The 27,194-nt window shown below is 46.2% G+C and overlaps 1 protein-coding gene across 4 annotated transcripts in view; it reads left to right on the top strand.

Annotated features, from left to right (window-relative positions):
• The window catches only part of Pcca (propionyl-CoA carboxylase subunit alpha), a 358,388-nt gene that overhangs the window by 310,793 nt on the left and 20,401 nt on the right, over window positions 1–27,194 (top strand). The window contains exon 22 of one of the 4 annotated variants that reach the window (XM_046454818.2): window positions 17,249–27,194. This exon is cut by the window's right edge and continues 6,315 nt beyond it. The exons of 2 other annotated variants lie outside the window; for them this stretch is intronic. In XM_046454818.2, the coding sequence (XP_046310774.1) occupies window positions 17,249–17,329 (81 nt within the window). In that variant the 3' untranslated portion in view covers window positions 17,330–27,194. Of the gene's footprint in view, window positions 1–253; window positions 4,783–17,248 lie in introns of those variants that run through there. One more of the 4 variants, XM_058582745.1, reaches the window with a different exon arrangement.

Raw genomic sequence — 27,194 nt, 5'->3', positions numbered from 1 at the left:
TTGTGAGACAGTGTGAGAGGATTCAAAGAGGAAATGATTGGGTTGTGAGAGCCTTAACCATTAGTGAATGAAAGCCCTGACGGGATTGAGTGGTGATTGAGGCAGGTAAGGTGTGGCTGGAGGAGGTGGGTACTGGGGACATATATCTGTGTCTGGCAAGTGGAATATCTCTATCTCTCTATCTCTACCTCCCTCCCCCCCCCCTCTCTCTCTCCTTCTTGATCATCATGTGAGCTTCTTCCCTCCGCCACAGCCTTCCGCCATGTTGTTCTGCCTCACCTGGAGACCTGAGGAATAGCGCCAGCTGTCCGTGGACTGAGACTTCTGAAACCATGAGCCCTCAAATACTTTCTCCTCTTCAGTTGTTCTGGTCAGAGCTTTCAGTCACATCAGCAAAAAAACAGAGATAAGCCTTCTTGGGGTTCCCTTAGGATTGGCAAGATGAATGATGTTGGAGGCTTTAGGGGGTGGGGGGTGGTCCCTAGTCACCCTGGTGCCTGACTCTGGAATGATTTAGGGCCAGCAGGAATAATGGCTTGGTGTGAGGGCTAGATAAAGGGGTTGGTTAGCTGGTTCATGCAAGTCTTTACTAACTTTAGGAATTAACCAGCCCTGGATGAGTCTTTCCCTGGAGCCACAAATCCCCCCAAAATGTTAAAACATCCTAAGATATCAACAAAGTTTAAAAACATGATTAGTACACAGGAAACCTGGGTGTGATCAGATCCAAGAGCAGTGACCTCACGGAGACTGATGCCCGAACCAAAATGTGCACGTATTGAGTTGAGGTGAGAGGCGTGTTTCTTCCAGTGACCCAATCTGCCCTCCACATTAACCAGGATGCTCATTAGCATAGCTTCAGAGCTAGTGTGGTTTATGTGGAAATGACCTAGTGTACCTGTGCCACCCCTTTCCCCGCAAATCTCCACCTGCCTGCAGGGGCCACCTCTGGGTCCTCCTTCTACTGGGCCTTGGTGTTGCTGTCCGTCTTCTCGCAGGAGGGAGTCTTGCAATAGACAAGGCTTCGGCCACCTAAACTACATAGGACTTTGCTTCCGATCCCCCTGGGCTGACTCTCAGGTCACTGTGATTCACACACCTTCACAGACGGCTCGTGGCTCTGCATGGCCATGGAGTCCCCCAGGGTAACTCTCAGAAGTTCCAGTTTTCCATTTCTTAGGTAGCACCCTCTGAAGTGAGTATACTCAGGGGAAAAAAAATCTCCTAGAAAGAGCCCCGAAAGAGCTCATTTCTAGTCCCAAGGTGATCTCTGTCTACACCTCAGTTTTCTGTGGTAAAATGAAAGGTTGGGGTCAGCGACCCCCCAGGCCTCTCCCCGCACCCCTGCCCCAGCATGACTGCATCAGGCACTGGATTGCTTCACAACAGCAGCAGAACACCACACACCAACTCACCACAGCCTTGTCTCTCTCTTGATTTCCTCCAGTTTTTCAGTCTCATTAAGGGAGACATCACTGACTTATTGCATGATGACACTGCGTATGTAACTTAATTTCTGGGGACAACACATTATGCTGCTACAGGCTCCGAGCTAATAATCAAGATTATATGATCTGCTTACTGTGACTTTTTTGTGGTTTCTGGGGGAAAAAATGCAGATGCTTTTCAATTATTCTAAGGGAATTTTGATTAACCCCCTGGGTAGAATTCTCTGTACCACCTACCATGGAGAAGCAAGTTTTATTGAACAGAAGGTATAGAATTGAATTGCTCATATTTGTTTTCTTTCTGGTGCCTATAGTACTATTTCAAGCTTAAGCATTTTAATAAATATTTAATAAATATCTGTCTAAAATAGGCCCAAACTATTGTAAACTAAACCTCTTTTGTTCTTCAGTTTGAAATGCAAATAAGTTAATTTGACTTAGAAGTAGAATTTCTAAGATTTTTTCCTTTATGTAAGTAAAAAAAAAAATCTTGGTGTTTTTGGTTTGTTTGCTTGTTTGGTTGTGGTTTGTTTGCATGTGTTTTGGGTGCTGGAAGCCCAGTCCCACTGAGCTCCACCTCGGCCCCAGTGTGGTCTAGCTGGTGCACCAACACCTTCTTAGTACACCTTCTAAGTATTCGTCCTTGGAAGCCATTGCCTTCAATTTACTGCAGCCTCACTCTTTGAGTTGCTGTTCTTGTAGATATTTTGCAAGTTAACTGTTTTCTTGTGAGTCCATTTTAATCTGTTGCCTGTGGTCAGACGACTTCATGAGCTTGACTCACAGAGAATGTTCCAGATCTGCCTCTAAGGACTCCCCCAACAGCTTTATGGAGATAGGACTCAGTCCTCCAGGACTGACTGACTTGAAGAGCGCGGGTCTGTGGCATTAGTGGATTCGCAGGGCTGTGCAACCAGCGCCACACCAGTTGTGATCCCCCAAGGAAGCCCCGGTCTTACAGTTGCTCTGACCGCCCGGCCCTCCAGCCGCTGCCTGTGTGTTTCTGCTAATTCTGTGCCCTCACGGCCACAGAGGCAGGAGCGTGTGGCCTGCTGCGACGCTCTTCTTTCACTTAGAATGCTGATGGCAAAGCTTTGTCTTCGCACAATGTGTTTTTAAGGCTGAATACCATAAAAACATGAATATGAATGATGCCATTGTGTGTACCCCTTTTAATCTTCAGCTGATGGGCGTGTAGGTCATTTTGTCTTTCTGACCGTTACAAACAGTGCTGCTGTGACATTCACATGAAGCCTTCTGCATGGACGTGGGTTCATTTTGTGGGAGGTGCATGCACAAGAGTGTCACTTCTGGGCTGTGCATACGCTGTCTCTGTGTTGAACTGCGGTTTTCCAGAGTGATAGCCGGTTTTCCATTCCTTGCAGTGGCTGAGCGACTCAGCTTCTCTACCTCTTCGCCAACACTTGGTATTGTCTGTCGTGTTTGGTGTGCCCACCTTGGTGGCATGAAGGCAGAACTTGTTCTTAAATGTTCCCGTAGCTTCCTCCTTGTTCCCCTAGAAGTCACAGTTAACACACAAGTAGGCAAAACTGTGATTTGGTAGTTTGGTTTTTTTTTTTTTTTAAGTAAGCTTAACTCTTATAAAACAATGAGGAAGACATATATATATATATTTTCTGGTACTAGAAATACATACTAAACAATATATAATATTCTTGTTTTTTTCATTTATTTTGCAGTACTGGGGGTTGAACCCAGGGGTGTTCTATCACTGAGCCACATCATCAGTCCTTTTTTATTTTTCCTTTTGAGACAGGGTCTTGCTAAGATGCTGAGGCCAGCCTCAAACTTGGGATCCTCCTGCTTCAGCCTCCTGAGTTGCTGAGATTATAGTTGTGTGCCACCCCCCCGCCCCAGCCAATTCCAAATAAATTCTGGGTGCTAGGGAAATGGGCTGATTTCAATAGGACAGACATATGAACCACAGATAGTGTCCAGTGGCAACCAGATGGTGTACACAGTGCAGCTAAATCCAAATTCCGTGTACACAAAATGACCTATCTATGTTATCCTTTGCAAAAGGAAAGGATCCAGAGGTCTATTTGCAGAGTTGAGGGGTGGGCAAGGAAGTTAAATGAGGGAGGAGGATGAAGTCTTTGGATTCTGAAGTTTGTCACTTTCCTCTGCCATTTTTTAGCTTCGTGATTTTAAATCTCTTCACATAGATATAAATATCTTGCTTCCTTTCTTGAATTACTTTGGAATGTTATAGTTATTACTTCAGTATTGTATTTCATATAATATATCCCATCTATTTGTATCCAAAAGGAAATTTACAGGGTACCAGTGGAAGCCACCTCTTTAGGGTCAGGCAGACACGGATTTATTGACCATTTGATTTAGCCTCATTTACTCTTTCTCAGCAGTTTCCTGTGCTGTAAAATGAGAGTAATAATACCATCTACCTTGTTGGCTAGAGTGAGAATTAAACAGGATAATGCATTCCTAACACTGCAGTACGGTTCTTGGCACCATGTAATCACTCAATAAGTCCAACTAGCATTGTCGAAATACATTTCACACCCAAGAGTAAAGTCTTATTTCCCTTATTGAGATGGGGTCCTAGAACTTTCTAGTTGCCACAGCTGTTGTCTGAGAGCAACTGATTTAGATCTAGAGTAGCTCTAATTCCTATTGGAAATTCGGTGAACAAGAAAATACTTCTGAAAGTTATTCTGTTTTCTGCATGTTTATGATCTGAGGTTTATTGTACAACTTCCAGTTCTCAGTGATAAGGGTAGTTGTTGCAGCATTTGAAATTGAATGTTAAGAATCCACAGCGGAGGTGGGGGGGCCTAGGGTAGAGTACTCGCTTAGCACATGCAAGACCCTGGGTTCAATCCTCAGCACCACATAAAAATAAATAAATAAAATAAAAGGTATTGTGTCCATCTACAAATTTTTTTAAAAAATATTTAAAAAAATAATCCACATTCAGGGGCTGGGGCTGTAGCTCAGTGGCAGAGCGCTTGCTGTGTACATGTGAGGCACTGGGTTCAATCCTTAGCACCACATGTAAATAAGTAAAACAAAGGTCCATTGACACCTAAAAAAGTACTTAAAAAAAAAATAAGAATCTACAGCTGGGCACTGGGGATTAGCCAGTGCTGGAGTGCTGGCCTAGCACACGTGAGGCCTGAGGCCCTGGACTCCATGTCAGTATGGGGGCGGGGGGGCAAGTCCATAGCCTCATCCAGCACTGGGGAGGCTAAGGCAGAAGACGAGGATCACTTGAACCCAGGAGTTCAGGACCAGCCTTGGCAACATAGTGAGACCCTGTCTCAAATAAAGAAAAGTAAAAAAAAAAAAAAAATCCATAGCATATTTATTTGAATGATTTAAGACTATTTTGTAGTATTTTCAAGTTTAGAGATGTGTGTATGGGGGCTTTGGAGGAGTTCTGATGTTTAAGGAAAAAGAGATGTGTCTTGCTTGGGTCTAACAGGTCATCTTCTAGTAGATCTCACTCTAGGAGAAGAATTTGAGGCCACATTGCTCTGGAGCAGCTGACATGAAAAACGGAATTGCATGGCCATTGTCATAATCTTAGGAATGAGAACTTCTCTGGTAGCAGAGAGTGGTCTCTGATGGAACTGGGACTATCATTACTTTATCCAAGGTGTTCATGACCAGACCCCTCACCATCACAGTGTGTCTTTGTCAGGCTGAGGGCCCCACAGTAATGGTCCAGGCAGGGACCCTCCTGCAGAAGAAGCCTTGACTTGTTGGTTTATTAGAGTGAGCACCCACCCGTATGCTTTTTAATTGAATGAAATATATCTGGACCAAGTGGCTTTCTGTATCTGAGGGTAGCCTATTTATTTTATTAGCATACAAAAGCCACCAAAATTAAACTCCTCCATATGGGTTGGCAGTTCGTAGATGAAAGCATTACCATACTTCACAGAGGTTGACCATGGGACAGTACAGGTCAAAAACTGTTCAGCTACAGACTGGCTCCTCCTCCTTTCCAGAGAAACTTTTTGTTACTAGAAGAACCACAAAGGATCCTCTCACAAAACAGTGAAACCAGATTCAACCGAGGCGCATGCTCAGCTCACAGATGTCAATAGGAAGTACCTCTTCCTAAGGCATGGCCCCACCCACACACTGAGTCCAGGGAGAAGGTGAAGTTGTCCTGGCCAGCATCTGTTTTTCTTGTACCTACCTGGCAGTCATGAAGCGGGATCTCAGGCAGTGAGTGAACGCTAAGTTGTGGCTTCTGGAAGGGAGTTTTACAACTTTTATCATTTCTGAGCTGAGAGTTGAGGCAGATTCTATCTGTAAGTTACTATAAGGTACTCTATCCCTCTCCTAGTTTTAGAACATAGCACTTTCATCCCTAAAATGTCAAATACGGATAATACAATAATTTATGCTTTACATTATCAGTGCCTTTTTAATGCACGTGTCTCGTTCTGTTTCTCTATTCTGATATGAACTTTTCTGGAACTGTCTGGCCTGAGAGTGCCTCTGACAGGATGTCAGCTGAGGAGACTGTGGGGAGGGCTGCAGCTCCTCTGGAGTAGTCCCAGCGTGATGGGCGTGTGGCAGTGGCAAGCAGAGGAGAGGCCCCTGGAGACCATGGTGGGGTGGGCAGTAACGTCAGGGCTCCAGAGGAAGGGAGGGTGGCGTCCCGCAGGACTCAAGCTTGGGTTTAGGCTGAAGACAAGGAGCCAGTGGAGGGGAGAAAGAAGTGTCCATGCAGCAGAGACCCAGGGGAAGAGCAAGAGCAAGGGTCCAAGGGGAACGCCCAGGTGAACCGGAGAGCACTCCTCTGGGCTGGAGGAAGGGAACCAGGAAGGCTGCAGGCCTAGGAGAGTCCAGAGGGGCCTCCCCTTCTCAGTCCACTTGTAGTCCTTCTGTTGGCGTAGCAGGCATTTACCTTCCAAAGCACAGTTAGGAGCAAGATTTTATTTTACCTTTCACTCTTGATTGTGCAGATGCATGTGGTAGTCCCCCTCTTTCATGGTTTCTGTTTCCATGGCTTCGGTTACCTTTGGTCAACCTTCATCTAAAACTAAGAGGGAGAGAGAGTGTGTGTGGGCGGGCGGGGGCGGGGGTTGTTTTCTTTGTTTTTTCAGCGCTGGGGATTGAACCCTGCTGTACTATATACTACTGAGCTATGTCCCTACCCTGTGTTTTTGTTGTTGTTGTTGTTGTTTGTTTGCTTTTTCACTTTGAGACAAAGCCTTGCTAAGTTGCTAGGGCTAGACAGAAACTTGCAATCCTCCTGCCTCAGCCTCGTGGCTTGCTGGGATTACAGGTGTGCACCACATGCCCGCATGCCCAGCACAGCAATTAATAAATTTTGAGTTGCATGTTGTTCTGAGGGGTGTGATGAAACCTCGTGCCATCCTACCTGGGATGTGAGTCACGTTTTCATCCACAGACCCATGTCCACGTTACATACTGTCACTTTGCTGCTATCTTAGTGTCAGGCTGACTGTTGGGGTGTCTCAGCGCCTGTTTTCAAGTAACCTTTGTTTTACTGGATAATGGCTGCAAGGTGCCAAAGTAGTGATGCGCACAGTTAGATTACACCAAAGGAAGGGTGTGAAGGGCTTCCTGTTAGGGAAAGGTGAAAGGAGATTATTCTTGAGTTAATAAGAAAAATCATGTTCTCAGGTTGCTGAGATTTAGGTAAGAATGAAATCGTCAAAAAGGAAAAAGATGGTACTAGTTTTGTTGTAAACTTTGAACCTTAAACTTTCTCATAGGTGAGTCTGTGTAGGGAAGAACATAGTGTATCTGGGGTTGGGCCTTGCTGTAGTTTCAGGTGTCCACTGGGAGTCTTGGGACACACTCCCTGTGGATAAGAAGGGATGGTGATAGTATTTTTAAATCTATGTATCTTGGATACTATCACCTATTATCTGACATTTCTAATAATGGGTTAGAAATGACTAAATCACGAAGATTTGACTTTGTACTGCCGTCACACTTGACTTACTCCACAACTCTGAAGGGTAACGAGAGATAAATTTGGCTACACTGATCTTTTCCTGAATTCATCACTTTAAAAAAAAAAAGAAGAAGAAGAACAGAGTGGAAAAGCCATCTTTTATAATTTTTAATCCATCATTAAAAGTACACCTTGCTTTATGATCTGAGGAAATACCATCTAAGTCTTTATATTAGGAACAAAAGTGAGCCTTTCAGAAAAAAAAAGGAGCCGGGCTTAATCTGCATTGGGCCTTTGATGTATTTCTAGATTTTAAAAAGCTTCCCGCCGTTCGCCTCCACATTGAAACAGCCCTGGTGAGGTGTGGATGTGCCGCCGGCGCCGGTCTCCCCACACACCTGGCGGAGGCGCCATTCCGTGATGGGCAGGCTCCCTGGTCGCCCCCTTACCTGTCACCTGGTGCTGGCTGGTTGGGAGTTCACTTCCCACCCTTCTTCCGGCACACTTCTACGTTAATGATTGCTTTGGAAGAATAAGCCAGACTGCCCTTTGGTCTTCTTTTGAACACTTCTTTAAGATGAGACTTATTGGTCTGTGTGGGGACTCACTTAATTGAGAAGCAGGGAAATACCAGCTGGCACAGGGAGGTTAGCCTGGGTAATGGGACAGGAAGTGCAATAGATGAATCTTACTTTTAAATTAAAAAAAAAAAAAGTGAAGTCCTATCATTTGAACTCCTGCCATTTTTAGTCATTTTATTTCCTTCTTTTTAAAACCCAGTTTCTATTTTGAAGAAGTTGCTGGGCCTTTTTTACGGAGCGGCTTCGTGGTGGGGAGGAACGTGGCTGGTCCCTGATGGACAGAATTCCCAGCAGTGCTTGCTGCTGGCTAGTTTCATAGATGGAGGAAACAATCCGGGTTTCAGTTTCACAAATGGCAAACAAAACCCAAGAGGAAAAGGAAGCAATTCGTTAGCAGTGGCCGATGTGCCGAGCAGGATAACCAGCCTTCAAAGATTTTTGTTTTGAGTGCTGTAATTTCATGTTTAATAAATAGTTTACTTCAAAGGGCCTCACTACAAGAAAATGGGCTGCTTTCCTGCTATTCTTGTTCACTGGTTCGGTCTTACTATAAGTAGCTCATGTCCGGTCCTCTGTGGTCTCAGGTGGCGGTTTGTGTTTATGACCCTGAAGCTGAAGCTGTAGGAACTGTGTCCCTATTTTAAGTCATTAGCAGATCTGTAGTGTTCTGCAGGAGTCCACCGGGGTCCTCATGAAACCCTTGACACTTTGACCCACGTTAAGGAAAACACTTACAGCAGTACACAGTATGCATAGGAATTATGTCCTCCCAAAATAGAAGACTGAATTTACCAAGCAAGGAATAGGGAAACTCATCAGAATGTCTCCACAAAGTTTTTGATGTATTGTGATCACTTCTGTGCTCCCATTCTGAACTCCTAAACAATGCGTCCAGTGTCTTTGAGATAAAAGCCTGACTGAGTTACAAAGAGAACACTGGAGATGTTTGCATCTTGCTTTTTCCCCCTGTAGATATATTTGGCATATGTAGAGTTTGAGAGCCTACTATTAATATTAGTTTCCTCTAGATGTTACCATCTAGACAGATGGGACTCAGAAAGAAACCATTGTTTTTGCTTTACAAGTCTTCACCCAGGGGCCATCTTGGTCGGGGGTGGCTCCTCCAGTGATCCTGTGAAACCCTCTGAGAGGAGCGCAGCTCCAGCCCTCGGTTAGGGGAGGCTGGGTTTCCTTGTTTTTCACCGCTCTCTGTTGGATGCGTTGATGGGACCCAGGGCCGTACTGAGCAATGCAGGTTTGAAATCATTTCAGTTTCACACTGGCTTCCTCCCCTCCTCCCTCCCTTTCCCTTTCTCTCTCTCTCTTTCAGTTTGGAATCAAAGGAAAATGGCTTTAATATGTCACAGTGGAAGCAGTAGGACTGGGGACTGAAGGGGGGAGAGGGAGTGAGCAGGTGTGCAGAGGGAGAAACTGTCCACTCGTTGTTTAGTGACCGCAGTGAGGCTATGGGAATTAGGCCAGTGTTTCTGTACTAGCCACTTTGTTCTTTAAAGCACTGGCTGGTGAAGCCATCTCTTTCTCTGCCACCTTTTGCTTGCTTCAATATTTACGCAGAACCAACTTGCCGAGGCAGTCCTAGTGGCGAGGTGGGACGCTCTGGTGTTTCTAGTTAGGGCTTCTGTGACCGGTGCTGAGCTTGCATGCAGCTATCACAGGTGTGTTCTCACAGCCTCTCATAGACCAGTCAGTGCGTGTGTGTGGAGCGTTTTTGGAGTTCAGGTGTTCCTTGGCTCAGTGCCCACAGAGGAGCCAGTCCACACCTACCTCCGGCAAAAGGATTACCTGCAAGAGCTTCTCCTAGAGACGTATGCTCCTCTTCCACTGCAGTCCTAACTCTAAGAATTCTAACAATTAAGGAATTGTTCTAGTTAGACTCTTCTGCTTGCAAGAGACCTGGATATGAGTACAGAGGCTTCAGGAAAGGCCTGTCATCGAGCCCTAGGGAGCATGTTAATTGGTGGCTCTCTGGATCCAAGATGGCGCAGCTCACGGTAAGCACTTGGTGTTGGAAGGCACTTCAGATTTTCTTCTCATTGACCTCCCTCATGAGGGAAGCATGTGAGACTTAGCGATGGTAGTTTTCCCAGAATCACATAAGCTAGTTCTGGAAACGGGACTAATAATCCAGGACTCACTGGGGACAAAAGCTGCGATCCCACGGCCTCAGTAATGGTGGCGCTGGCTCCTTCTGGGCACCCTCGTTGACCGTCTGAGCTCCTCCACGTGTGTGCCTCTGGGTGGCGGCTGCCTCCCGCCTTCATTTTCTGCACATGGTGGATAAGTGTACATCCCACTGTCACTCCACAGCCCTCCCCTCAATCATTTCACCCTGGAAACTGCCTCATTCTCTGTCACTCCTGAGACGGGGAGTCCAGGCCCGTCCCATCTTTCCTCACCTCGATGTTTAATGGTTTACTGGATAGTCCAGGGTTTTCTGTGCCAGAGATAGGAGGCGGAGCTTACAGGAGATACATACACACTGCCACCTAGCACGACTTCACTGGGGAAGAGCTGGGACTGAAGTCCACCATGGGAACACACTGGATAAGTTCCCAAAGATAATTTGTCAGTGATATTTGTTACAGTGTTCTTTGTACTCTCAGGATAATTAGAAACTACCCGACTGTCCATCAACGGGGGTTTGATTAAAGAATCATGGTGTTCCATATATGCGACTCTCGCCTGGATCTTGGCCAACACTGTTTATGAAACGCTTATTGAAATAAAGATGGCAATAATGGAGCCTGCAATTAGGAATTAGAGCAAACATTACACATCCAGTTTTTTTTAAGGGAACATGGTATCTGTAGAACTACCTAATTGGATTAGCTATATTTCATTTGCCACTGATACATTATTCTATGGAATTTCATTTTTCCATCTGTGAGTCTTCATCCTAAGAGTGGCTGCATAGGCTCAACTCACTTTCTTAGTAATATGTCACAGAACAGATCCCATCAAGATGTCAAGGCAGGAGGCCACCATAATTTTGAAGGGAGATCAGTTTCTTTTTAGAACAACAGGTTCAATCTGATAAATCTGACTTATCAAAAAGCTACACTAATAAGAGCCAACGTCTGATTGCAGTGGACCGGGCCCTCTTCCAGCCGTTCCAGTATTGGAACACTCATTGAGGTCTACCTTGCAGATGATAACATTGGCCCTTTATGAGCTATCACTGGGGGGCCCCCGTCACCCAGTGGCTCCTTTCCGCCTGGCTGCAGCAGCCCTTGCTCCCTGCCAGCCTGGGGCGCCACTGCCACCACTTCTTCCTTTCTTCTTTCCTCCCCTCTCTGTGCCTCTGCCTGTCCTCAGAGCAGTTCTGTGCAGTAGGTGACTGTCCTTGTCTCCATTTTACAAGGTAGAGGGAAACACAGAGAGTGGCTTCAGGTGACCAGCCCAGGCCACCAAGGACCAGAGCCTTCTTCCCACAGATTCGAGGGCACTTCACAGGCAGCTACAGAGCAGGGCCGGACTACAGGGCCTTGCCTCAGAACCCTGACCCCTTGCTTGGCATGGGACCCCGTTAATTTGAATTTCTGAGGAGCTCGAGGGTGATGGTCTTGCTGCTGGTCCGTAGACCCCACTGTGGCAGCCACTGGTCTGTACAATTTCAAGCTTCAAGCGTTGTGAGAAATTCTCTTGTGAGTGATCATTTTGTGTGCTTGGTGCAGATTATACCAAGGAGGTGTTTTGTTTTTTGTGATTCTCAGGATGGAACCTGGGGCCTTACGCATGCCAGGAAAATGCTCTACCACTGAGCCACACCTCCACTCTGTACCAAGTAGATTTTGGCAGGGGATGGGGTTCTGAGGTTGAACCCAGGGGAGCTCACCCACATCCACAGCCTTTTTTATATTCTATTTTGTGACAGGTTCTCTCTAAGTTACTTAGAGCCTCACTGAGTTGCTGGGGCTGGGGTTGAACTCACAATCCTCCTGTCTTAGCCTCCCAAGCTGCTGGGATTACAGGAGTGCACCTCCACGCCCGGCCATACCAAGTAGTTTTGAAAAGGGGACAACCATGCCCCACTAACCATGGGAAGGCATCTGACAAACGTGTTGTTACGTGGTTTCATCATCGAGTGCACATTGTGAACTGTACTTACACAGATAAGACGGCTACAGTGGCACTAGGTCATAGACTCTTACGCAACTACTGCCCCATGCCTTCAGTCATTGAAACATCCTTACGAGTCACACCACTATTTTGATTCTACAGGAAACACATGCTATGAAACCAAATGGTAAACGTGACCACGGAATCCTATCTGAAAGGGGACATTTTCAGTGGGGAGTGGCAGTGCTGTTTATGATATGTGTGCACCTTACCTTTGGATCATTTTGTAACTAATTTGAGGGAACGTCACATGACTCTGCTGTTTTCATTTTTGCTTTTTAAAAAGCAGCAGCTATTCACAACAACATGAAGTAGACCACACTTCCCTCTGATGTCCCTAGTTGCAGGCAAAATGTAAAGGGTAATTTACCAAAAAATAAGGAGAGGAGAATGAGAAGAAAGTTCTGATCACTGCAGACAGCTGCAAAATGTTGCCCTTGGGATGGAGGTTAACTCAATTGTGAAATAATGGCCAAAGCTCACACTCATAATAACTTTTTCTAGCCCTGGAGAAAGTGCCTCCATTTAGTGTGGCTGCTTGGCGGAATGTGCTGCAATTTGGTGGCAGCCTGGCGGGAGGCCAAGATTGAGAGCTCTGGTTTGCACAGGCTCATTTGCATTTGTAGCGCTCTTATTTTAAATCTCCTCTAAATGTAAATATTTGGGGCTCTTTATCTCTCTTTCTCTCTCTTTTTCTTTTTTAAATAAAATATACTTTAGTGAATCTGCGTCTAAATAAAAAAGACTCAAGTGGCATCTGAGGCTCGCTGAGAGATAAGGTGGGATCATTAGATGTCCCTAGATCGTGATGCCGAGTTATAACCCGTGGAGAACCGGGGCAGAGTCTTTTGTGGGTGGAGCGGGAGGGTTACTTAGAATGGCTGGTTTACATGGAGAGGAGGTCGCTGGGTATGTCTTGGGAAAGCGAGGAGTTTCCTGCTCCTCTGAGCTGCTGAAATCGCCTGTCGCTTGGCTGAGCTGGGTGGCAGAACAGGAGGGTGTTTGCAGCCTCCTTCAGCCCAGTGTCCTCAGCCCTCGGGGGCCTGCTGGGTAACGGGGTGCCAGCGGCCCTGCCTGCCACCCTCCCAGCCAGCGCCTGACAGAGGAAGGCCACTGCCGTCCCTGCTTCCAGCCGACCCTGTCACCTGAGCCCTTGTGAGGACACCTGAGCCCTCACGGACAGGAGAACCGACTGCGTGGGGAAAGCTTGGTTCTGAGGGTTATCTCCAACCTTGATCCGTGGTCCCTGCCATGCCACACCCCAGTTCTCTCAGACCCCCATCAACACTTGAGACATGCTTCCCGTGCTAGACTGAAACGGGGGGCAGCCGCACACTTGCAGGGCCCCACTGTCTGGGGGCTGAGTGTTGCTGGAGTTGGTGGAACCAGCTGCCATCTTTCCCATGACAGGATGCGTTTCTGCCCGTGCCTGAGTGCTGTTCTCCACTCCCACGCTGCTGGCTCCCAGCTTGCCTGCTTTCAGCGTGTATGTGTGAACATGGGAATGTATGTATGTATATACGTATACCAGGGATTGAACTCAGGAGTGCTTTAGCACTGAGCCACATCCCAGCCCTTTTTTTATTATTATTATTTTTTGTTTTGAGAGAGGGTCTTACTAAAGTTGCTCAGGGTCTCACTAAATTGCAGAGGCTGGCCTTGAACTTGTGATCCTCCTGCCTCAGCCTCTTGAGTCACTGGTATTACAGGTGTGTGGCCACCACACCCAGCTTCAAATATGCTTTAAAATCAGTCAGCTCTGTGTCATCGTAGAGAGCAGTGGCATATAAAAGTAAACATGTAAAAGATTCTCATCTAGCCAGTGCCTTTTCTCATGGAGAACTTGGTCGTGTGTGGTGTGTGCTAACTCTCTAGCAAGCCACCATGTTCGCTGGACATTGTCTCTTCCGGGGCTGTGTTTAAGGTTAACTTTACTATGACATGAATAGGTCAAGACTCTACCTATGCAATCTTGACTTCAGTTTTGTAATTCTTTCAACACATTATAACATTGCCGATACCCCCAGCCCTATCTCCTGGTGAACCCGTCTTCTTGGCCCGCTGGCCTCCTGGGATCCTCATCTCCTGGCCTACAGCCACACCTTGGCCTGCATCGTCCCTACTCCTAAAAAGCCCCACTGTTCACTCTTGTTTGGGCAGGAAGGGTACTGGGGGTCAAACCCAGCCCATGCTAGGCAAAGGCCCTAAACACGACCCCAGATCTGTCTCCAGTCTCACCTGCTCTGGCTGGAAGTCGCTCCCTCTGAAGTCCTATAGTATTTCATGCTGTGAGCGCGCTGCCTCAGGGAAGTGATCTTAGAGCAGTGACTCTCAGCTGGAGGGGGTATGTGGCAAAGTCTGTGCACCTTTGTGTTGTCACCACTGGGGGCAGGGTGCTATGTCATCTAGTGGGGAGAAGCCTGGGAATCTCACAGGGTGGCCCCCGCAGCAAGCATGGGCCCTGTGTTTGTGCTGTGCTTAAGACACCTGCTCATGGTGGTGCTGCTGGGAACCCAAGCTTAGAGGTTCTAAATGGAGCTGGATAATGTGAGAACTTACAGTTCTTATGATACTTGACGAATTATGTGGACTTCCCCCGCATCTGAATACTTGACTATACTCGGTGATGAGAAGCTTGCTACCCCAGAGGGCCTCCTATTCTACCTGGAAAGTGTCTCTTTAAGCTGGGAATGTAGCTCGGTGGTAGAGCCCTTGCTGAGCATGCGCAGGGAGAGCCCTGGATTCGATCCTAGCACCACAAGTGAAAAAGAGAGATTGTCTCCCTCGGTTGGATTGAAATCTGCACTCCTGTGGGTGGCCGGGCATTCCAATCAGTTCCTTGCCCACGCGGAGCCCTCTGGGAGTTTTCAGAGCTCGCGCCTTCATTCCACAATTTCTCCACAAGTGCACTTCCTGGGGGCAGAGGCATGATCTCACTCTGTCATGTCGCCCTGTGGCTAGTGCAGTTAGCTTATTGTCACAGGACAGGCCTGCTCTCTGAAAGCAAGCGCCATGGAGATGGTGCCCGGCGGTGCCAGCGGACTGCCAATGGCAGCAGCAGCGGCAGCACGTATTGTCCTGATATTTTGTTAACTTGTAGGTGTTTGTAGGATGATTGCCTTTAGGCAGGAGATAGGATTTTTTAGTTTGTAAAGCTGGTGGAAAAAAAATCCTTATTTGTAGAGCAGGTGGAAGGCTCGGCATTATTTGGAGTGTTCCTGCTTCTCATTTACGACCACACAATAATGAAAACACCTTTTATTGCTCTGCTGTCCAGTTTGTTGGGTTAATTTGGGAGACAGTGTCAGCGACCTGGAGCCGTGCCAACTTCCAATTAGCACTCGGCATAACCACTGATTTCACTTAAAAGTAATTACTGCAGATTTTCTCAGTACCCTGCACATTTTTAATCCCCACACTTATTTTTCTCATCTGAAAGGGACATGGTTTTTTTTAGGTTTTTGTACTTCTTAAATTTGTAAACTATTTTGAGATAACGTCACGTACTTAAAAGTTGCAAGAATAGTCCAGACTCTTCCATGCCCCTTCACCCAGATTCCCCAGACGTCACGTTTCCCCGGTGGCTTTAGTCTGCTCTCTCTCTTCCCCTGTCCACTTACGTACAGCTGTCTTCCTCTGAACTATTTCAGCAAGTTACAAGTGACGCCCAAGAGAGTATCCCTCAACACAAACAGCCACACTCTGTGCAGGACAGTACTGTCATCAAAACCAGAAAATGATCAGTATTGATAAGCACCGCTATCTGATCTACAAACCTTCCACATTTTGCTGTTTTTCTACTATCAAAATCCTTTATAGTGAAAGAAGCGAATGTCTTTGTCCGGTCTAGCACCTACTGCAGAAGCACATCTTGCTGTTTCCATCTTGCAGTCATGCATAATTTGGGCATTTTTGAAGGCAAGCCGTGGTTTCATGAAGAGCCTTTCAGTTTGAGTCTGTCAGGTGATTCCTCAGAAGTAGGTGGTGGTACATTTTGGCCGGAAGGCATCCAAAGCCATGTGTCCTCAGTGTTTGCATCAGGAGTCACGTGCCTCTGTTTTTCCCACTGCTGGTGACATTGCTTTGAATACTTGCTTGACTTGGGGTTTGTCGGGGGTCTTCACGGTGAAGTTCCACTTTCCCTTTCCATTTACCCAGTAGAAGAAAGAGACACTAGAGCTGATAATTGCACCCTAACGTGGCCTGTGCGGAAACAAGCAGAGTGAGGTGCCCCGGAGCCCGCTAGCTGTTGCCCACCCCAGGAGTCCAGGGGAAGCTTCCAGAGCTGGGCACACCTTGGCTCTGACTTCAGGAATGATCATGAGCCAGCCAAGTAGGAAAGGGGGACATTCTAGAAGGACACAGAACTGTGCTCACAGCCATAGAGGGGAGGCTGCCTGGGAGACTACACTGGTGGCAGCTGGAGTCCTAGGACAGAATCCTCAAGACACATGGAACCCCAGGATGGCCACCAGACAGCCTGCGGTCCAAGGCAGGCAGAGGCCACGCTTGTGTCCCTCAGGAGCTCTGCGTCTCTTGTCTCTGCGTCCTTTGTTCCCTCTCCCTTCCCTTAACACAGAAAGGTGGGGCAGGGGAGACCACAGGATTGGGGGGGTCACAGGTGTTCCATTAGATGGATGTTCAGTTTTATTGTGCCTGAAATGGGTTTCCTTCAAAACAGCTGGAAAGCCATCTTTGCAAAAGCTTGTGTCCCTTCTTTTTCTCTCACTGTTTGAATATAAAAATGAATGAAAACAGGACCGAGGGTGTAGTTCTCTGGGAGAGCACTTGCCTGGCATGCAGGAGGCCCTGGGTTCCATCACCAGCACGTCTCCCCAAATTAATGAAAATAAAAATATGAAACAATTGTGGATATAAAATAAAGATTTACTGAAATCCGCTTTGAAGTACGTATCTAAGAGGCCCAGTGTTCTCGAGCTTGAGTAAGAAGTGTGAGCTGTGTAATGGTGAAGCAGTGTTGTCTCTCTCTTCTTTCTGTTTGTTTTTAAAGTACTGGTAGAGACTGGGAGACAGCACATGTGTGTATGTGGGGCTGTGCTCTACCACTTAGCCACAACCCCAGCCCCTTCTCTCCAGTCCTCTTGACATCAGCAATTTAAATTTTTTTTTTTTTTTATTTTGGTGGCAACAAGGCCGGCCTCAGAAGGCCTGTCCCAGCAGATGCAGTCAGAGGTGCAGGGCTTTTCCAGGCTCCCGTCAAGAAACTCCTGTGATTCTTCAAGACTCTGCAAAGGAAATGGATGTCAAGGTTTTTCTCTGCTCTTCTCTCAGTGAGGCTTCGAAGCCAGGTCAGCAAGAGAAGGATCGTGAGCCTATGTCTAAATCTCAGTGATGTCCAGACAAACATAAATTCATGGAGAATCCAGTGAGGTGTGTAAAACCTGGTAAATTTCTCCCTAAAAGGAACTTCCCGTTGGGAACACTGTAGTTCCAGCCCGTGGAGCCACATTCTTGAACACTGGGAGTTTCAGAGCCCTCTGCCTTTTCTTGCCAGGTGAAGATGGGTAAGTCGGCCTCCCAAAGTATAGATGTTTTCCTTTTTCCTTCACAAAGTGTCTTCTATATTCCAGACACCGGAACCCCTACTGCTAGTCAGCTCTTCGTTGCTGTGACCAAAACACCCAACAAAAACAACTCAGAGGAGGAAAAGTTTCATATTTCCGAGGCTCAGTCCATGGCTGGCCAGTCCCATTGATCGGGGCTCTAGGTGAGGCAGAGAATCCCTGTGGAAGGGCATGGTGGAGGGAGCTGGGCACAGGAGCTGACACAGCCAGGAGCCGACAGAGAGGGAAGTGACCATCTCCTCCAGTCACCTCCTTCCCAAGGTAGCGCCCCCTACGGAAATCCTTCCAGATCATTATCCACCAAATGGATTGATTTGCTGCTGAGGTTACGGCTCTCATAACTGAGTCGTTTCACCTGTGAATACAGACACAGGGGCTTTGGGAGGACACCTCATATCCAAGCTGCGACACCTTCCCTCAGGGAAGTTATCACACTACATAGTGGAGAAGACATCCAGAAAGAGATGCCGCGAATCAGTTGGCATCCACAGTAGTGAGTAAAGAGCCTTAAAATGAAAACTTTAAAACATTCGTGTGGACAAATGTACTCCTTTTCCCCCCTAGTTAAAATTTACATAACATATCATCTACCACTTTAAAACTTCGATAAGTAGCATATTCACAGGGTAGTGCCTCAGTCGTCTCATCCACAATCATCTCTATCCAGTTCCACCATGTTTTCATCATCCCAGCAGGAAAGCCCATCCCATTAAGCAGCCCCTACCAGCAACCACTAGTCTGCTCAGTCTCTGAATTTCCTGTTCCAGATGTTTCACATAAAGGGAATCACATCCTGTGTGACTTTCGTGTCTGGCTTCTTTCAATAGAACAGTCTCTTTGAGATTCATGGAGATTGTCTCAGCACCCCATCCTTTTTTTATGGCTGCATAATATTCTATCATGGACAGCCATTTTCTTCCAGTGTGCTTAAAAATGAACTCCTCCATATTGAGCTCTGTTGGAGCAGTATTTCCTGACATGAGAGTGGTCATTTAATGATTCATCTCCATTATGTTAGCATTCTTCCTTATAATGGAGAACGTGTATTCTGCTGTCCCCCTGCGTTATCAAATCCCTGTAACAAGGCATTGGCTCTGTTCTCTGGATCTGGGAACTTGGCAATGACTGCAGACAAGACTCCCATTTGCACAGCAGGAGAAAAAATCGATGTCAGTTCATGTCATTGTTGAAAACCATGACTGTGGTAACATGTGGAGGCCTCTCCCCAAGTAGCGAAATCCCCCGTGTGTAGGCAGCGCACCGCCATCGCTCAGCACAGCACCTTTGACCGAGTTGAAAACCAGCCTGTGCTGCGGCCAGAAGAGGCTGGGGAAAGCTATTTCCCCTCGCTCAGCTGCTGTGCTCACAAAGCCGGTGAACCCAGGAGCTGGCTGCCCAGGGAGGGAATTGTTCTGCTCGAGGTTTGGCAGAGAGATGTGGCTAATCTCCAATTCCTCGAGATGTAAACAGTTGGTGACAAGTTTGTAATGCCGATGCCAAGGACTTTACTCTTTAGCAGAGAAACCCTCCCAAGTACTTTCTTCTGGTCCAGGCCTTGCTCTTTCTAGGCCATGGATTTGCCTGGTCTTCCCAGGACCACTAGTCCACCTCTCTTATTTGGCAGGTAGCAGGCAAGCCTTGGGCCCTCAGGACAGACTGTGCGCGGGGCAGGTGGTGCCTTGTCACAGAGCCCTCGGCTCTGCCAGCGGCCTCCCCGGCTCGAGCTTGTGTTCCAGCTGTTCCAGGGGAGATGGAATGCAAGTGTGCATTGCAAAGCACTTGGCTATGAAGGAGCATGTTTGTCCCATCCTGTGACAAAGATAAGACCAAAGCGTATGTGGACTTGATGGCCTAATGTATACAAATCTTAAGTATATCTGATCTTAAAAAAACGGGTGTTTTTTTTTTCCCCCACAGTGGATAGTTTTCAAACATCACAGAAGCAGCGAAGGAAAAACTACTCTGTGTGTTCCTATTGCTTCAGACCTTTGAAGGAGATTGAATTTATTGCCCCCAGACTAAGAATCTATAATACAGGGTTTTTGTCTTGTTTTGCTTTGATGTTCAGTGCTGAGGACTGAAGCCAGGGCTTCATGCATGCACTGCACTACAGAGCTGCATTCCCAGCCCTTTCTTTTATTTTGAGATAGTGTCTTGCTGGCTTGCCCAAGATAGCATCAAACTTGGGATCCTCCTGCCTCAGCCTCCCAAATAGCTAGGATTATAGGCATGGCATGTGCCACCATACCTGGCTTGAATACAGAGTTTTGAAGGAAAATTCAGTTAAACCATGCTTCTGTTATTTAGGAAGAAGGAATAACAGAGTCTTCTCCTCCTCCTCTACCTTCTCCTCCTCCTCCTCCTTATCTCCCTCCTCTTCCTCCTCTTCTCACAGATGATGTTTGGAAACTACTCTTAGATTGGTCTCCCTCTGAACTTAGTTGAATTAGGAAACCAGGTAAAAATGGAGTCCTGCCATCCAGGAAAAGAGCTAAACTATTCTGGTTGAATACATTTTCTCCTGGGGCCTTCTTCAGATTGAGGTGATTGGTATTAAAATGCATAGTGTTAAAAAAAGGGGGGATGTGTTTTTAGACTCTCCAAATTCTAATAAGATTTGTAGAACTCGGGGTGTGATTTCTTCCTGCAGACCTCAGATCAAGGGCAACAGTGATCTAGTATTTATATTTTGTTATCATTTGTTGAGGCCACATTTCTCCTTAGGGATAATTTCTTTTAATATTAAAGTTTCTTTTCAAAAGATTTATATTTAATGTCTATATAATAACATATGCATTCTATTTGAGGTTCCCTTGCAAACTTCCCTTGGACTTTCATTTTTAATAAACCAAGAAATCAAAGGAACAATCCCCCAGTTGCCCAGATATTGGGCAGTTATGTCGGGTTTTGGTTCATATGAAATTAGTAAACCTTTAAAGAGAACCTCCTTCCAGAGGACAGTGAGCACTGAGGTCTCCTCCACCCTCAGGTTACTCATGGACTATGGAGAGGCCTTGGCTTCTGTACTAACATGTTTCCTTCCCTAACCTTGGTCTTCTGATAATGTGTATGCTCAGACTCAGGACAGCAACATTGAGGTCAAAGAAAAATTAATGAATTGTAACAATTAACACCAAAACACACCCCAAGCTTTGAGACATGCAATGAGTGAGACTAGATATAGGCAAAAGATACCTGAGAGAGGCACCTCTTGTGAGTAGGCTTGGCCGTCTCATAACAAAATACCACAGACTGTGTGGTTCAACAACAGAGTTTTGTTACAGTTCTGGAGGCTGGAAATCCAGCGTCAGGGTGTGGGGGGTTGTCTTCTCCTGGCCTTCGTCGTCTTCTCTTGGTTTTAGTCGGCTGTCTTCACAGGGCCTTTCTTGTGTGCGCACTCCTGCTGTCTCTTCCATTCGTACGGGGATGCTGGTCCTGCTGGATAAGAACCCAACTTTACAGCCTGCTTAAATCTGTTACCTTGTTATAGGCCCAGCTCCAAATACAGTCCTACATGGGTTTAGGTTCCAATGTGAATTTGGTGGGATACAGTGCAGTCTGTAATAAGGTTGTATTAATAGCTAACGCAGGTACGACCTCCAGGCATTGTGCCAGATAATTTATACTCTCATATCATATTATAAATCTTTTTTTCTTCTTTTTTTGTGTGTGTGTGAGCTAGAGATTGAAGGCCTTGTGCATACTAGGCATGCACTCTACCACCAAACTATACCCCTAGCCCCTCATTCAAATCTTAAAGAAGTTTTACATGTTTTTTATGACACTAATAATTTTTAAAAGTTCTACAAGATAAGCCGTGTTCACGCCATGTAACAAATGAGAAAACTGAGGCCTAGAATGTAGAGTAACATGCCACAGCGTCAGGACCCGAACCTGTTTTGTACACCCCAGCCCCGTACCTGTCATTTCCTAAGTTGATCTGTGATTACTGTACAGAAAGAGAGAATGTGCCACTCAGAGGTTTTCCTACCTGGAGCAAGAGTCACAGCCCCAACGTTTAGTGGCACATGGCCACTGAGTCTAGACCAGAGCCCTCCTCCCCTTGGAAAGGCTCTGCCTGCCATGAATGGAGAAGGCCTGTGCTCACCCACAGTGGGATGCGAGATCAGTGTCCTCTGGGAACTTGTTAGAGACGCGCCCTGCCCACCTGAGCCAGAAGCTCTGGAGAGAGCAGCAGTCCTGTTTAACAAGCCTTCTGGGGGTTTCTGGTTGGCCATGTGAGAAGCCCCTTGCTACCTTAGAGCTGTTTTGGGGACCAGGAGGGCCTCTTTTGCTTCTGTGTTTAGTAAACAACCACAGACTCTAATTTACACTTCCACACTACAGTTAGGGGATGTCCTGTTTCCCTGAACAAATCTATTTCAGATTGTAAATTTATAAAATGCCGTACACATAGTTTCTTGGGAGTTTTAGAAGAAAATCCATCCAACTGAGAATGATCCATTCTGAGTGGATAGAGGAAGTCCAGTTTCTAACCTGAGAACCGGAGGTCCATCCCTCATCGGGGCGAGTGAACTAAGATAGATGCCGAGGATGAGGGACCACTCTATCCACCTCTCCAGGCTCAGCCTGCCTTGGCTTCCAACCCCGAGGAAGTGTTGCCAGGCAACAGAATGGCCGATACCCAGTACTTCTGGTCTCAGGATTATAGACACAAGGGAAATGTCCCCTAGTCTTATTTCATGAACTCTTGTGTAGCATTATTTAATTATAACAGTGAAAGAATGAGATTTGATTAGATAGCTATCACTTATTTGCAAATTAGTCCACAGGGAAATGATCCTAACTTCTGTGACTAAAGCTTTTGGCAGTGACTTTTGGCATTTGGGGCCCTTTAGACTCTGAAACTCACTGAGTAGTTACGATTTATACAGTTATTATATGAGATAAATATATCGGAGGGTGAAGGATGGGGGTTTGGGGGAAATTCTCATGGAGTCATTGCAACCAGGCAGGGCTCTCTGTTATATGCAGATGATCAGTCATGCCGGGCTGGGGATGTGACTCTGTGTAGAGCGCTTGCCTAGTAGGTATGAAGCCTGGGGTTCAACTCCCGGCACCACTGCAAAACAAACAAGTAAAACCACCTCACACAGTTGAGGATTATTAAAAAGAAAAGGAAATAAAGCAGAGCAAAGAGGGGGAAGGAAGAGCAGAAGGCAGAGTGCCTGCATTCTCAGGGCCACCTTGGGAGGTTGTGGGAGCTGAGGTGAGGCACAGCAGGTCATATGTACAGCTACCGCCTTTTTGTTCTTGGGGAGGAGGGAGCTGACCGTGGGAAAGAGGCCGAAGGGGCCGTCGAGGTGATTCTGCAGCTTTCTGTGCATTGTAGAGGGAGGTTGGAACAATATGGGGATGGTAGGAATTTTATTTCTGCTTAAGATGAGCGTATATGAAGAAAAGTAATTGGCCTGAAGAGCCTTTGGTTCAAATATCCCTGTGTCCAAATTTTCACTGAATTTCCCTTCTGTAGACATGAATGAATAGCAAAAGCAGTTGTTATACATACAATGGCCATCAAATACTTGGCATTTCTGCGTTCTGAGCATTCTCAGGAAGACCTTGTGTCGTATGCACTTAAGAACAAGGAATCTGAGACACAGGGCGTTAAGTAGTGATGTTCCCAAGCTTCTGCCTGGTGGAGTTAGAGGTCTCTCTCTACATCCTAAGTATCAAATCATTGTTCTCACTGCCTTCCAGCCGGGAAGGTTTCATGTAGAGGGTCTAAAATAAAAAATCTACTTCAGTGATCCCAGCAGCTTGGAAGACTGAGGCAGGAGGATCATGAATTCAAAGCCAGCCTCAGCACTTAGTGAGACCTAAGTAAGACCCTGCCTCGAAATAAAATATTAAAAAGGGCTAGGGATGTGGCTTAGTAGTTAAGTGCCCCTGGGTTCAATCCCCAGCATAAAACAAAAACAAAACACATACCTACTCCATATGGATCACATTCTCAGTAGTGCTCAGGTATGTTTTATTTTGTGATATTCCTGAGCATCTTTTCTGTCTGACCAGGTTATGGTGTTTGAGGTCAGGTGCTGTTTTTTGCTGTGCGTTCATTAAAGTGGTTTTTGAATGAATAAGTGAACCAAACTATTTCTCTAATTCTCTGTATGCCTGTGTGTTAAGAAAAGGACAACCACAGAGTCCCTTGCTGCCTGATCTAGAAGTTCTCTTACCTGCCTTTGATTCGAAAGTCTGATGTGGTGTTTAAAGAATTTCATCTTTTTGCTCATGACAGTGAAGCCATAAAGCTAGAACTACAATTAGAAATGGCTGGTCCACTATGTCCTACAATGTTATGCGAAAAACGTCTGCCACTGCCTCATTCTGGGTAATCCAGAGATGTTTGGAAAGGAGACTGAAATAATATTTCTGACGAGTAGTTACTGTCAGGCTCTTGCTTGGTGCTTTGCAAACCTTTATAAATGTATTCCCAACACCATCATTCAATACATATATTACCTTGATTTAAGAGGTGAAATTTGTTTTGTGAAGTTAGGGCAACAGCTGAGAAGTGGCATCTGGTTGGGATGTCACAGTCAAGCTGGCTGGCTTCCAAGAATTTGGCTTTTACCCACTGCTGCTTCCGGCACGGGGGCCAAGTCTCCCTTTCCCAGGTCGACCACATGGCTCCACAGGTCTTGTCCCCTTTCTGCATCAAGTGTCCCTTCGATACGAAGTGCACTGCGTATGGTGTAGCAGTTCATCTCATAGCCCAAGCTAAGCCTCTGAGCTAAATCAGAATTACAAACTATAGGGCTGCCGAGCAGGCCCCTCCCCTGGTAGAGGTCAGTCCCACTGCTTAGGACCACTGGGTGGGGCTTGTTGGGTTGTTTTCTGATTGATTTTCTTGGCCAACAGTCTACGACACGGTATCACATCATCTCTAGTTCTGTTTGCTTTGCCTTGATATATTTTAGTTTCTGAATTTCTGTCCAACACAGCCAACATTTTGGCATATTCGTTTCTGAATTCCTTCAGTGAATTCATAATAGTAAAAATATTTTATCGTTTAAAAAATCCACACAAAGGCTGGAGCATTGTCAGGGTCTAGCACTGCACACTCCCCAGGCCTCTGCTTCTCCAGCTCGGGCCTGAAGAACTCTCCAGGGGAGGCCAACCTCCCCATTTTCTCTTCCCCAAGTTCCTTTATTCTGCACCCTGTGGAAGTAGTACTTTAACTTGAGATGAGCAAAGAAGAATTCAAATAGAAGAGAAAGGAAAGAGAGGGGTGGGGACCGTAGCCAATGGTTCATTTCCCTACCTATGCGCCTATTTACATAATTGTGTTGTTATAACATTTCCTGTGCTTTTCTGTAAGCTGATGCTGCCCTAATTATAGATTTTCGAGAGAACATTTCATTGTACCCCAAATTACATAGTGCTTTAAAAAGGTACCTTCTTACTGGTTTACCAAATACCTTATAAACTCGTAATTACGTAAAACAATTCAGGATGAAGAATAGAAACGGCCTGTACTGTTAGCAGATGTTGGTATTGTTACATAATTGAGTACAAGGCTTTCAAAGATCTATAATATTTTTCTTGTGTAAAAAGAAAAAAATGACTCATTACAGTCATAATGTGTCACTTAGTCTCCTGATCAAACAGAACGCACATGTTCTATTTTGTGAGTTCTGTGCAGTTCATTATGAACGGACTTGCTTTTGTGGATGTGAAAGGGCCACTTACTTCAGCAAATTGCTTTTGTAGCATATGTACCTATTTGTTAGACAGCTTGTGGGCACCTGGGCCAGGCAGGGACTGGCCCCCTTTGTCATCTGCGCACCTGCACACTGTTGCCTTGCACCACGAAGCTCCGTGGAGGTTGCCATCCTTAGCACTCTGGTGACTTCTCAGTGTCCCCTTCCCCATCAGAGACCCTGTCATGATCCTTGGAAGCCTGGAATGGGGCCCACTTCCTGTACAGAGGCTCCTCTTCTCCATCATCTGTGGGTCTGTCTTAAAGGGAAGCACCCTGGGCACACAGAGGGAGATAGGTGCAGTTACTGGGTGCTGGCTCTCAGGCTTCATTTTCAATACTATTGTTAAGGAGAAAAACGTCACCCAATGGGTGGAGAACTTGTTTCTAATCACCAAACAACAACAAAACAACCAAAAAAAAAAAAAAAAAGAAGAAGAAGAAGAAGAAGAAAAGAGGGTAGAGCTTTGTATTTTTGAGATAACCTTATATTTTCCTTTCCAGAGAAGATTTGTCTCTTTGGAACAAGCCAACTCACTCATTCCTCCAAGTTCTTGATATATTAGCCTTAAGATAGATAATTCCTTCCTCTAAGAAAACCATCTCTTTTTTAGCAAGAATTTTGAACTGAAATGAGCTTCATGTTTTCTTTTTTGGAACTTTTCTTCCCACCTCTATTTTTATAATTCCTCCTTTAAAAACAAAGTCGGGATTGTTGCTCACTGCTATTGTGACTCCCAGTGGCACACTGATTCGAATTCACTTGGTCCAGTAGATGAAATTCAGGGGTGGGGCCGGTGTAGCTCCCTGGTGGAGTGGGTGCTTAGCATACGCAGCACCCTGAGTTCCGTCCTCAGCACCCCAAAAAAACAGACCAACTTGCCAGTTAACAAAACAGAACCCCAAATATGGATCGGTTCATAAATTTCAGTTGAAAATAGCGCACTGGTCAATGCAGTGTCATTGACATTATCAATTGTATGTCATTAAACAGCAAGGCTAACGGAATGATTTACTTTCAGTATTTTACTGCTTTTTTCAGTGTGGGAGAAGCAAATGCTGAGGAACTGGGACACAATGTCAGAAACCGGGGCTCTCGGCTGTCAGCACCGCTGATGCCTGCGTCGCCCACAGGGCTCTGGCTTTGGTGAGGAGGGTGGGAGCCACCACCTCGCCTGCCCCAGGTCTCTTCCCCAGTAGTGTCCATTCCCATCCCTGGCTGTGCTGGGAGGGCAGCTTTAGGTGGCTCATACTGTGCATTCTGCCCACTCTGTCCCTGTCCTCATCACAGTGCTGGGTATGGAGCCCAGGGGCGCTCCACCACTGAGCCACATCCCCAGCCCTTATTCTGTATCTGGTTCTTTTTGAGACAGGATCTCATTAAGTTTCCCAAGCTGGCCTCCAGCTTTCTGTCCCGCTGCCTCAACCTCTGGATTAGCTGGGTATTTTTATTGACTTTTAAGATTTTGTTTCCCCCTCACGGTGCTCAGGATCTAACTCAGGCCTTGCGTTCTACCTCTGAGCCACACCCGAGCCCTATTTTGCTGACTTTTGATTCCAATTCACAGGTCCTTGAGGCTTCTTTGTAGTTTTGAAAAAATATTATTTATCATAACAAACCAAACCTTAAAGTGTTGAACTTGCAGGTGTCAACACAGGTATCCTGAGCTCAGCAGTCAGATAAATAAGGTCCACTCTGTAAGGTGAAAGGTAATGACTATGGCAAAGACACTCTGGCTCTCCCCACCCCTCCACACCCAATAAATTTCTGAGGTGATAACTTGAACC

This window comes from Marmota monax, unplaced genomic scaffold, assembly GCF_021218885.2.
Source record: "Marmota monax isolate L192 unplaced genomic scaffold, Marmota_monax_Labrador192_F-V1.1 WCK01_AAM20220418_F8-fsc00026, whole genome shotgun sequence".
Classification (NCBI taxonomy): Eukaryota; Metazoa; Chordata; class Mammalia; order Rodentia; family Sciuridae; genus Marmota; species Marmota monax.
Note: the sequence above shows the minus strand (reverse complement) of the source record. Positions and strands in the feature narration are given on the sequence as shown.